This window comes from Dendropsophus ebraccatus, chromosome 12 (assembly GCF_027789765.1).
Source record: "Dendropsophus ebraccatus isolate aDenEbr1 chromosome 12, aDenEbr1.pat, whole genome shotgun sequence".
NCBI classification, from domain to species: domain Eukaryota; kingdom Metazoa; phylum Chordata; class Amphibia; order Anura; family Hylidae; genus Dendropsophus; species Dendropsophus ebraccatus.
This window is the reverse complement of record NC_091465.1, coordinates 77,294,579-77,307,279: the sequence shown is the minus strand read 5'-3', so window position 1 is coordinate 77,307,279 and position 12,701 is coordinate 77,294,579. Positions and strand designations below refer to the sequence as shown.

At 44.1% G+C, this 12,701-nt stretch overlaps 1 protein-coding gene across 1 annotated transcript; it reads left to right on the top strand.

Moving 5' to 3' along the window:
• Positions 1 to 1,415: 1,415 nt before the first annotated feature.
• Positions 1,416 to 10,597, top strand: LOC138768774 (N-formyl peptide receptor 3-like). Its single transcript, XM_069946731.1, has 4 exons — positions 1,416 to 1,545; positions 5,480 to 5,561; positions 7,537 to 7,638; positions 9,595 to 10,597. The coding sequence occupies exons 1-4, from the start codon at positions 1,416 to 1,418 to the stop codon at positions 10,595 to 10,597; spliced, it is 1,317 nt and encodes a 438-aa protein (XP_069802832.1).
• The last annotated feature ends 2,104 nt before the right edge of the window (positions 10,598 to 12,701 follow it).

Here is a 12,701-nt window from a genome sequence, read left to right as displayed (position 1 = left end):
CACGTTAATGTGTCCTCAGAGACATGATCCTACTCTAGCATTCTAACACTAGCAATGGCCTCTCCTGGGCTAACAATAAGCCTATAAATGAGCAGATAACCTGGGCACCCACAGGACATGAGGGGAGTGAAAGCCAACAGGAGGTAGCCAGACCCTCACCATACAACAAAACGCAAAAATTGGCAGCACTCGAATTCCTCTGTTCACACTGTTGGTTGCATGTCGCATGTGGCTAAAGTTCATACAAAAAAACAAAAGTGCAACAGCAACCTATGGGTGCAAGTGCTTACCGTACATACCATACTTAACTTAAAACATCATATTTTCATTTCAAAATTAGAACAAAAATATGCTGTATTAAGTAAATATATAGTAAACAAAATTTCGGCTATGATGCAGTAGACGGGAAGGGGAATGCATCTAATGCATTATAGCCGCCAGCTTTTTTACTATATATTTTTTATTAGATCATATTTTCGTTCTAATTATGCTATTTTCAATTTACAAAAAGAAAAACTGAAATGAAAATATGATGTTTTAAGTTTTTAATGAGCACCTGAACAGTACGCAGTACTTACTCAAGTATCAAGTATACTTGAATGAGCATGCTCGCTCATCTCAAAAGCAGACCCATTTTGTTCTGTCTACCTAGTCACGGTAGTCACCTAGTCTACCGTTGCCCTAGTCACAGCTATTTGCCAGTCAATCACTGCCACAGAGCGCGCTGAGAGGCAGGGAGCTGTGGCTAGGACACCACCCAGATGACTATTTGTGGCTCTCTTCCTAATTAAAGTCATTGTGCAAGTAAATAAAGCCTAGGAACATGCAACCCCCAGTATCTTAGGAGATGTGCTAGCAACACATGTGGCCAGTGTCCATGGGAGCTCAATCAGCACAAATGTGCTGATTAGTTCCCTTTAAAAGTTATCTACCATTCCGCTTGTGTGGCGGATACCTGCTTAACCTTTTAAGGACCCATGACGTACCGGTACGTCATGGATCACTGTCACTTAAGGACCCATGACGTACTGGTACGCGGGTCCTTTAAGAGGGCGCCGCGGACCGGCCGCATGCAATCGGGAGAGATGAAATAGAGAGATGAAATAGAGAGAGAAATACACTGCAGGCCATCTGTCAGGGCCCCTGGGACAAAGACACACAGGACAAGTGGGCCCTATAGCTAAGACCCCCCCACACTCTCCCTACCTACTTGCAGTGCAGGTCCTAAACAACCAGTCCGCAACTGGGCGACGATCCCTGCACTCACATAAGTGTGAACACAGACAAGACACAGGACAGACAAACAAGGTACAATGACAGCAGACAAGGCAAAGTCACAAAGACACACAGAAGGACAGGACCAAGAAAGCAGCAAGGAACGGAGGACCAAACAAACGGGAGGACGAAAGCCAGAGATGCAACCAGGTAACGGTGAAGCTAAAGCCAGAACAGTGGAGCCAAAGCCAGAGATGAAGCAAGAAGAACCCAGCAGTAAGCAAGGTAAACTGAGGACTAAGGAGAACACTGAACCAAAAGACAAAGAAGGTAATAAACAAGCAAGGGATCAGGAAACCAGGAATACAGACAATATCACAAAGGCAGGATCTAGCAGACAGACAAGCTGCAAAACTATCAAGAGCCCTGAGTGAAGGGAGAGAGAAGCTTATAAGGGAACAGAAGTCCCGGACTCCAAGCAGATAGGCTGAGCAGGAGAAACACACAAGAGAATCACAGAAAACCAGAGGAGAAGGGACCTGTCAATCACAACACAGCAGACACAATTAGTGAACAGACCACAGCAAGGAAGGTGCAGGGAGAACTAAGAAAACAAGGACTGGATTACAAAAGACATAAAGCAGAGAACATAAGAAAACCAGGCACGGACCTAATGCCAAAAGCGCAGTCTTTGGCGCACAGGTCGAATCTTTGGAACAGAGTATGGCACTGATGCCTTTTCAGGCGCGATCATGACACCATCTCTCCCTGTCGGCATGGGGGGTTGTTAACCCCCCCATGCCGACGATCGCTGCTATCGGCTGATCAGTTCAGATCAGCCAATAGCGGCGATCGGAACCTTTCCGAGCCATCGGTGACCTGATAACCCGGAAAATATTGGCCGAGGACGGCACCGACCGCCATTACTGTTAAAAGTAATGGTGGCCACGGTGCCACGTCCCGATCGCCGTGACCACAGCGATCAAAGTCCCCAAAAGTAATAAATACCTGCTCTGGACCCCTCAGCTAGGTAGCTGAGGGGTCCAGAGCAGATATTTGGCCATACTCACCGGATCCCGGGGTCCCGATCGGTGTCTTCCGGGTTCTGTGACGTCATCTTCTTCCGTTCGGGTCTTCGGCCTTTTCCGTCGGCCCCTCGGATGTCCTCGACTTTTTTTCAATGCTCTGCTGCCCTCTAGCGGCTGAAAAGTGTAATACACTTATCAGCAGCTATAGGGATGTTCAGGATGTAGTAAAGTTTTATTTTATTTTTTTTCAAATTTTTTTTTTTGTATTTTCCGCACCCTTACGCCACTGAGTATTAATCTGCATCGCACGAAAGTGCACTGCTAATCAGCAACTCCTCCTTTTTGGCGTAGGGTGTTTTTTTTCTATATCCTACTGCCACGGTCTGCTGATAAGTGCGGCATTTATCAGCAACACCATTTTTGGCGTAGGTTTTTTTTTTATACTGAATGTAAAAAAAAATGTAAAAAACACTACATTACACTACACTATATTGAATAAAGTTTTACACTACACCGCTACATACCCCATATACCAATCCCTATATAAAAATGGCCCCCAGGGTTTTTTCGGTGTCGGACGCATACGTTATTATTGCCTCCGACACCGAAACAGCCAGTGAGGATGAATGGGGGGATCCTTCTTTCCTCCATTCATCCTCATCCTCATCATCCAGTGACGTGTCTGGGGGTAGTGTAGCATATGCTGCCCCCCAGACACGTCTTTTCCGCCAGTACCGTCCCAGTAAGAGATGACGGTATGGTGTGAAATTCTACAAACTCTGTGAGAGTACCTCAGTACCTACGTGCACACTGCGGAATAGCGAAGGATAACCCTTTGTGCATTCCACAGCTGGCACCCGCCGGCGGACTGATGCAGGCGTGTGTCTCCACCCATGTCATAGACTCCATCCTATGCATGGGCGGATTCCATCGTCCGTCCAAAGAATGAACACATTGGACGGAGAGCGGAATCCGCCCGTGCATAGAATGGAGTCTATGACACGGACGGAGACGTGCGCCTGCATCAGTCTGCCGGTGGGTGCCAGCTGCGGAATGCACAAAGGGTAATCCTTCGCCATTCCGCAGTGTGCACGTACCCTTAGAGTGTATGAAGGAAGGGACACCCGAATGCAGCCCCCAGATGCCTCCCCCCCCATCCTCGGAGTTCGTGGGAAGATCATTCGGGAACTGATCTTCCCACTGCTGGATAAAGGTTACCACCTGTACGGGGATAACTTTTATACCAGCACCCCCTCTTCCGGTCCCTCGCTGCCCGAGCTACTGTAGCTTGCGGCACGATCCGAAAATATCAGAAGCAGTAATAAAGCCCTAATATTTAGCAGCCATGGAGCTGACCCAGCGCTTCTGGATATGAATGACCCCGTATCGCACCAGGGCAACATTTTCCAGGTGACGTCCCCTACACTGGAGAACAGGAGACCCCAGAAGAAGTGCAGAGTGTGGCGTAACAGGGGGATCAGGAAGGACACCATTTTCCAGTGTGACGCCTGTCCTGATCCCCCCGGCCTCTGCATACAGGATCACTTCAAAGATCACTTTCTAAATTCTGTCCCTTATTCCTTTTTCAGGAGTCACGTTGATCCAGGGATTATTCTGATTGTAATTATGGAGTCGGGAAGGAATTTTTCCCCTGTGATGAGGCTACTGTCGTCTGCCTCACGAGGGTTTTTTGCCTTCCTCTGGATCAACACAGGTTGAATTTGATGGACACCTGTCATTTTCAACCTTATAAACTAATAATTGGCCTAATACCCCCAAATAAATTAGAATTGTCCCTTTTCCCCAGCTAAATAGGTATGGCCGCCATTCCCATTAGAGGATGCCATGATGCAATTACAAAGCCTCTGTGCGTCCAGGACAGTAGAAACCCCCCACAAGTGACCCCATTCTGGAAACTACACCCCATAAGGAATCTAACAAGGGGGGCAGCGGGGATATGGCCCCCTGGTGAAGTTGTATTTTTTATTTTTACGGCACATGTTCTACATATGTGCCTGTTACCAGTGGGGTCCATATGCTCACCGCACCCCTTGTTACATTCCTTGAGGGGTGTAGTTTTCTAAATGGTGTCCCTTTAGGGGTGTTTTTTAGGTTTTGTCACCCCAGAGCCTCTGCCAACCTGAAGTGGTACAGTGAGAAATGGCCAAATATAATGGAGCCATTGAAATTCACTATGCGCTCCTTTATATCTGAGGCTTGTGGTTGCATCAAATAGCGCAATAGGACCACATATGGGGTATTTCTATAAACTGCAGAAACGGGACAATCAATATTGGGGTGCATTTCTCTGGTAATAGGTTTATAATTATGAAAAATATTGGATTACAATAAAATCTCTGCACAGAAAATTTAAATTTTCAAATTTCTTACACACTTAGCTTTTATTTCTGTGACTCCCCTAAAGGGTTAAAAAAGTTTCTGGATGTGCTTTTGCACAGTTTTGGGGGTGCAGTTTCTGAAATGGGGTGCTTTGTGGGGCTTTCTAACATACAGGCCCCTCAAATACACTTGGGTCAACCTGAACAGGTCCCTAAAAATATCTGATTTTGAAATTTTACTGAAAATTTGGAAATTTGCTGCTAATGTTTTACGCTTTCTATTGTCTAAATAAAATGAAATATAGTTTAATAAACGCCACCAACATAAAGTAGACATGTTGCTAATGCTATTTAATATATAATTTAGGTGGTATAACGATTTTCTGTACAAGCAGAAAAATTTTAAAGTTGGAAAAATGCATTTTTTCACAATTTTTCACGTTATTTAGTTTTTTTTTTTATAAAGATTCGTTATAAGTATCGACTCCAATTTACAAGAAATGTGAAGTACCATATGTCACGAGAAAACAATTTCAGAATCAGCCGGATAGGTAAAAGCATCCCGAAGTTATTAATGAATAAATTGACACAGGTCATATTCATAAAATTTGCTCCGGTCCTTAAGGCCATTTCAGGCCCGGTCCTTAAGGGGTTAAATACTTTCAACATGTATTTTACCTGAGTACCCCTTAAAAATTAACAAAAGGGCAAATTTGATCTCTGAGAGTTATGTCGTATTAACATGATGGGAACCCCCATTTTAGTATAGTCATGGGTCCCAGAGGTGGGACTCACATCTGTCAGACATATATGTCATATCCTCTCATTAGATCCATGCCATTTTTTATTCTTTCCTGATTTGTTTCATTTTGTGTTCATTTCCTTTAAATTCTGTAGTTCTTTTCATCCCACGGGTTCAAACCGTTTCTATATCTGGGCATCTTATCACTCAATGCATCACGCCAACAAAGATAATGATGTACGATCATAAGGATACACTCCCATGAGAGGCTTATAACTGACCAAACGGATAATTCTATGTACAGTATTCTCAGTGACATTATAATACCAGACTTAGAGAGGAGAGAATAAGATCTGCGAGACTCTTCAAAAGTAGCAGGTAAGATATTAGTTGGCTTCGAATCTAAATGGATGTAAACATGAATTTATAGGATAAAACATGGCCTATCCAGAAACGCTGCTAATGATATCCATTGGTTGGGTGGTTTGGTAGTTTGGCTTTATTGAAGAGAATGAGGCTGAAAACAGTTATTTTCTACCAATATATAACTCCTTTAATATACTGTTGATGAATTTTACTGTCATTTTTACATAGTTATATAGTGGATCAGGCTGAAAAAATTTTCAACCTATAAGCCTACTTTGTTAATCCAGAGGAGGGCAGATGTTCCATATCGGGATGAAAATTCTTTCCCGACTCCAATGGCAACCAGAACAATCCCTGGATCATGTATCACCAGAAATCTAATGCCCATAACTTGTAATATTATGTTGTTCAAGAAAAGCATTCAGGCCTCCCTTGAACTTATTTAATGAATTAGCCATGACAACATCATGTGGCAGAGAGTTCCATAGTCTCACTGCCCGTACAGTAAAGAACCTGCGTCGATGCTGATGGTGAAATCTTCTTTCCTCTAGACGGATGCCCCCTTGTCATGGTTACAGACCTAGGAGTGAAAAGATCACAAAGATCTTTGTACTGTCCATTCATATATTTGTACATTGTGATCAGATCGCCCCTAAGACGTCTTTTTTCTAGAGTAAATAACCCCAAGTTTGATAACCTGCCCTGGTCCTGTAACCCACCCATTTCCTTAATGACCTTTGTCAGCTGTGTCCTCCTTATATACCGGTGCCCAAAACTGTACACAGTATTCCATATGTGGTCTGACCAGTGATTTATAAAGAGGCAAAACTATATTCTCATCTTTAGCATCTCGGCTTCTTTTGATGCACCTTATTATTTTATTAGCCTTGGCAGCTGCTGCCTGGCACTGATCACTAAAGTTGACTTTACTGTCCACCAACACCTCCATGTGTTTTTATGTGGCAGCTGTTCTAGTGTTTTATTATTTAGCAAATAATTGTTAATTTATTCCACCTTACAGTGACCTTCTCCAAATTCTCTCAAATTTAGAGGCCATTTTCTTTGTAAAGGAGAAGCCCCATGAAATCCAAAAAAGGGGCTGTCAGACAAGGGGTGCGGGAAAATAATACACAATGTGAACTTACCTGTCCATGTGCCTGCATAGCCCCTCTGCGTAGCTCTGACGGCCGTTAGATGTCATTTTCGCTGGAAACAGTGAATGTCACGCACCTGGCTCTTTCAGCTGCAATGTCAAGGCCAGGCTGATTGAGTCACTGATTGGCTAAGGGGGCAACGTGACGTTGCAACTGGTAGCTACAACCAGCGGCTCTACAATGGACGATGACGGGTAAGTTTGCTTTGTTTATTGTTTTCCAGCACCCCACCACCACCACCACCTTTTTCCTTTCTTTTAATTTCCTGAGACTTCTCCTTTAAGTAGATTCCTCTCTCTAATCTTATAATATTGTTTATTTTATCAATGAAATCCTCAACAGGAGGTGGGGCACTCTAAATCCGATACGTTTCCATGCCTGGTATAACAGTCTCCACCAGCTTCATCGCTGTGTTAAAATCCCCAGCTGGCACCTTCTGGGGTCAGTAGGTAAGGTTAGTGAGAAGACCTTCCTTATAATGTACAATATCATCCTCCTGCTCCCTACATTCCCACACCACAGGTAACCTGTGACCATATATTCCAATAGGGAATGTGATAGGACTTGTAAGAAGAGCATTCTATTCCGGTCGGATAAGTGGGTCTCAGTTGGAGTAGCTGATTGAGGGATCTGGGAGGTAGGCCATACTGTGTTTGTATCGTGATACATTTATACTTTCAACATTTTTTTAGGTTCTCCTGTGTAATGGATATAGTCGGCATCACTGAAGCTCAGGAAAAAACAATGACGCTGAATAATGACACTCTTCAAAACAATACAGATACAGATTATGGGTAATATTTATATTTTTATTATACATATTTATTTTATGCCCTAATTGCATTAAAGGGATTGTTCAGCAATCACCCCTTTTTTTGGAATGCCTGGGGAGGGGGTGGGTAAAAAAATAACACACACTTACCTCCCTGGCTCCAGCACTGTGGCCTGTACTCTGCTGCTCTGGTCCTCAGTGTGCAGCTGCTTGACTTGATGTATCAGGCTAACTCAGCCATTTAGAGATGGAACATGGCTACAGCCGCTGAATGGACAAGTGGGCTTGGTATGTCACATCTCAAACTGTTGAAGCAGCCACACATCGGGAACCAGAGCGGCAGAGTATGGGCGGTACCGTAAGAGCCAGGGAGGTAGATGTGTGTTATTTTTTTCAACCACCTCCTCTCCAGGCATTTCTGAAAAAAAGAGAGGGGTCCTGGCTGGACAATCCCTTTAAAAGAAACATTTATATCAGTGGGCAAAGGAATCAGGACTCACAAACTTCATGTTAGGATTGTGCAGTAACCTGGTGTGAACTGGGGCCTGTTTTGCTTTTGTGTGACACGCCCGCTTGCTTCTCAGCTTCCTGGCAATGCAGGAGTAAAGTTGAGAAGCTGCTAGACTTGATTTTCACAGCTGAATAGTCTGTTTGACTGACGGGTTTCTCTGCCTGTCTTGAGCCTGGAGGATCAGAGCATCGGTCCAATGACAATTCGGACCGGGCTCTTGGTCAGCATAAAACAAAGCTGAGGCACTCTCTCAGCGCTGGCTATTAGGTTAATACCCTGGTCGCAGCTCCCCCATGTCTGTTCCTGCGATCCCCGTTCTTACTCCCTTTTGCTTGCTCGACTGTTACCTGACCCCTGGCTTTGACCTTTGACTATCCGACTGTTACTTGTTTTTGTACTGCGTTGCCCATTTGGTTCTGACCTTGCTTTTTCGACTATCCCATATTGTGTTTTTTTGTCTTTCTTGTTCTGTGTGCTCGTATCCAGAGCAGGGAACGTCATCGTGGTTGTCCACGGCCGCCTAGGGTCGGTTGAGGCAAGTAGGTAGGGACAGTTGGTGGGTTCAGCGTCAGGGCTCACTGTCGTGTCTGGTCCCTACCTGCCCCGTCCTGACACTTTAACTTTATGTGGACAGGGAAAGCAAAACTAAAAAGCAGGATTTAAAGGTTTCCTTAATGGGGGAAGCAGGATGCACAGGCCTTTTTTGTGGGGTGGAAAAATGAGGACTCACAGACTTTGTGGGCAAATACTTTTAGAAGGCCCGATGCCTCCTGCTAGATAGTCGCTCGCCTACCGAGCCTACTATATACCTCAATAATCGTTTAACAAGGGCTGCATGGCCATCGATAGCGATGTCTGTGCAGCCCTTTCCCTTAAACTGTATATACTGTATACTATCTTCCACAGTCCCAGTAATCTTCTGCCCTCTGCTTGCTTCCCAGAGCTGCCGCTATAGCTTCAGCGTGGGTTTCTGAACTTACAGGCCGCTCAGCCAATTACTGGCAGGGATCACCATAACCAGTGATTGGCTGGGCAGTTCGTCAGTTCACAGACCCACTCTGAAACTACAGCGGCGGCTCTGGGAAGAGAGCTGATGGCAGAGGAACACCAGGACAGTGGACAGGTAATGTATACAGTTGTTATTAGTTTTTACAAAATCTTCAGCCGTTGGTCATGCATTGCAATTACACGCAGTTTGCGGACAATGATGTTAGGTAAGGACATGATCGGTGTCATCGCCTGATCATTGTCTCTATTACATGGACCCGATTTGGCCGATTATTGCTCCCTGTACTCGGGCCCTTAGTTTACTAGTAAGGGGAGAAAGACTTACAGGATTTTTCCATGAGTGAAGGGAGATCTGCCCCAAAGCTGAGCCCAGCTCTCCCTCCCAATAATAATTAGGAGCAATGTGGTAAAATTAATCTTGTTTTTTTATGCTTTTGATATTTTTTTCTCATTTGTTAGTGACTTCCTGGATGTTCACGATTACAACAGCACAGTTCCGGAATATACTGTTATTGATGTATATACCCACGTAACCAGAATGTGCATCGTATGGTACAGTATCACCTTAGTTTTGGGGGTCATCGGAAATGGTTTGGTCATCTGGATTGCTGGTTTCAGAATTAAGACTGTCAACGCCGTGTGGTTCCTCAACCTGGCCATCGCTGATTTCATCACATGTATATCTCTTCCTCTGCGTATCTCAGAGTGGGCTTTGTACTGGGATATTTACTACGATCATTTCTTGTGTAAAACTGGCATTACTATATTGTTCATAAACATGCTGTGTAGTGTGTATTTTATGACGGTTATCAGCATTGATCGATGCGTTTGCATTTTTTGGCCAGTATGGACCAAACTTCACAGGACCCCCGGGTTGGCCGCCATCATTGCTTTACTTATATGGATTTTAAGTCTTCTTATAAGTATCCCTTACGTGGTATTTAATCACGCCTTCGAGGAAGTAACTGAGTGTTTTCCAAAATATGTAGACTTTCTTGGAACTCACGCGGTCAAAAAACGAAAAGTGATGTTCATAACCAAAAACATCAGCATGTTTGCCTTCCCTTTCGCCATTATTCTCCTATCGTATATCCTGCTTTTTTTTAAGTTAAGAAAAATAAGACGATCCAGTAAATCTCGACGGCCTTTTCAAGTCATCACCACTGTCATAGTAACTTTCTTCGTCTGCTGGTTTCCATATAACACATGGCCATTGGTAAAAATCAGCAATGAATATGGCAGAATAGATATGGTCATTACAGAGGTAGCTACCTGCCTGGCTTACTTCAGTAGCTGTATCAACCCCATTCTCTACATTTTATTTTCCCGGGATTTTCAAAAAAAATTTGTGAAGTCCATACCATCCATGTTGGAGAACGTTTTTAATGAAAGGTCAGACATTGATGTTGGGGTCAGTGATGCTACCACCAATATTGTATACCATGGATCTTCTCTACTATGAATATCGTTGGAAGGAAAAAAAAAAGTCTGAATGAGTATTTTCCTCTTATTTTTCTCTGAGTTTATGAGACTAATGTTGCCTTCTGGATCGTCTTAGTAGGATGACTATGGCGAGACTGAATAAAGTGTACCAGGTAGTCAGGTAGCCCCATAGACCTACTGCATAATGGAGTTGCCTAGATGGAGATCTCTGCAAATCTTTTGTCACTTTTAGGGGACTCTCTTAGCTGTAGTTGACTGCTAGTGTACTATTACACAGGCCGGCCCGATCATTTTAGTAAACGAGCGCCGATCTGCAAGGTCGGCACTTGTTTACTGGACCTATTAGATGGCCTGACAATTGGGCAGTAAAGGTGCGTTTACACGAAACGATAATTGGCCCGATCGTACGATTAACGATGTCGGAGTAATGATTTTTTTCTCATAACGATCATCGTTTAGACGGTACGATATATTGTACGGAAAATCGTTTTGCGATCGTTTTGCGTTCACACGGAACGATCTGCGAATTTTTTGCGAACGCCGAACGACGATTTGATAACATGTTGAAAGATCAAAATGAACGATTTCTCGTTCGTTGTTTGATCGTTCGCTGCATTTACACGTACGGTTATCGTTCGAATTTGATCGTTATCGCGCAAATTCGCACGATAATCGTTACGTGTAAACGCACCTTAAGAGCTGCATGGACATCATTAGCAATGTCCATGCAGCCCTTGCCCAAACACCTGACACCTTACCTCTCCCCGCTTCCCCGCCACAGCCTGTGATTGGCTGAGTGACCTGTCAGCTGACAGGCCACTAAGGCGCTGCAGCCGCTGGGATCGGGAAGCCGCAGAGCACAGGAGGGAAAATCGGGAAGGGGAGAGATAAGGTGTGAGGTGTCTGGGGAATCGTCAGCCGCACATTGCTATTACACGTAGCAATGTGCGGACAGCACCGATTTTAGGTCCAAACCTAAAGCAATGATTGTTGTCATCGGCTGATCGTTGTCTCTATTACACAGAGCGATAATCTCCCAAATCAGCCCGATTCGGCCGATTAGCGTTCTGTGTAATAGGGCCCTTAATAGGCCCCAACGGCTGATTCCTGATTCCAATCCCGGCGGCTGCATGGGACCAGTGCCGAAGAGGAGCAAGGTAAGAGGCATACCTTCCTCCTCAGCATCCCAGGCGCTATAGGGGGCTTTCAGGAGGTTAGATTTGTCTAACCTGCTTAGAGTTCCCCTTTAAGATGACTAAGTTCCTCTATGTGTTTATGATAAAGAAGCAATGAAATCTGTGCTAAGCCGGTACATTGGGTGACCCTACCTTTACCATGCCAAGGGCTCTATCCAATTTTTTTGTATATTCCTTCACATTAGAATTCCATATAACAAGCTGTTACTGTTTAATGACATCATTATGTTGGTTTGTTATGGTTACTGTAAATATTTTTGGAACCTTTTTTTTTTTACTCACAGATTTCAGATTTGTCTTGTGACATTTGTAAGACATTCCCAATAAAATGTAAATACTTTTAATATGTTTGAGGTGTAATTTTCTTTATCATTTAATAACTCATTTTCAAAGACATCATTTTTATATATGTAAGTAAAGCAAGAAATGATGTGGATTGGATGACCAACCTGTCAGTAGAAATGAAGAAAGTATTTTCCTCATGTCAACAGGTTGTCCTTACTCGGTGGTGTCCTCTATACTACACCGCACAGGACACATCCTCTGTACTACACCACACCACACAGGACACAATCTCCATACTACACCACACATGCCACATCCTTTACACTACACCTGTAAGGCTGGGACCCAGGAACACATGACAGGTGAAGCCCTAACACTGACACCCACCCTGCTGTCCCTTCCTTTTGGAGTTTTCAGCTCCTTAGCCGGCCAGCCCCAACCTGAAGACTGGTCGCTGTGCTAATATAAGTGAAACATCGCAGGGTCAACAATCTGGGTCTGTACCTATCTGTCGTCGCAGTACAAAATCGGAAGTCATTGAGAGTAGTCAGAAAGTCAAGCTGAAATCAGGGAATACACAATCAGGATACAACACTAGCTTATTCACACTCTAAAGAGGCTCAATCGCAGGCAATAAGACCT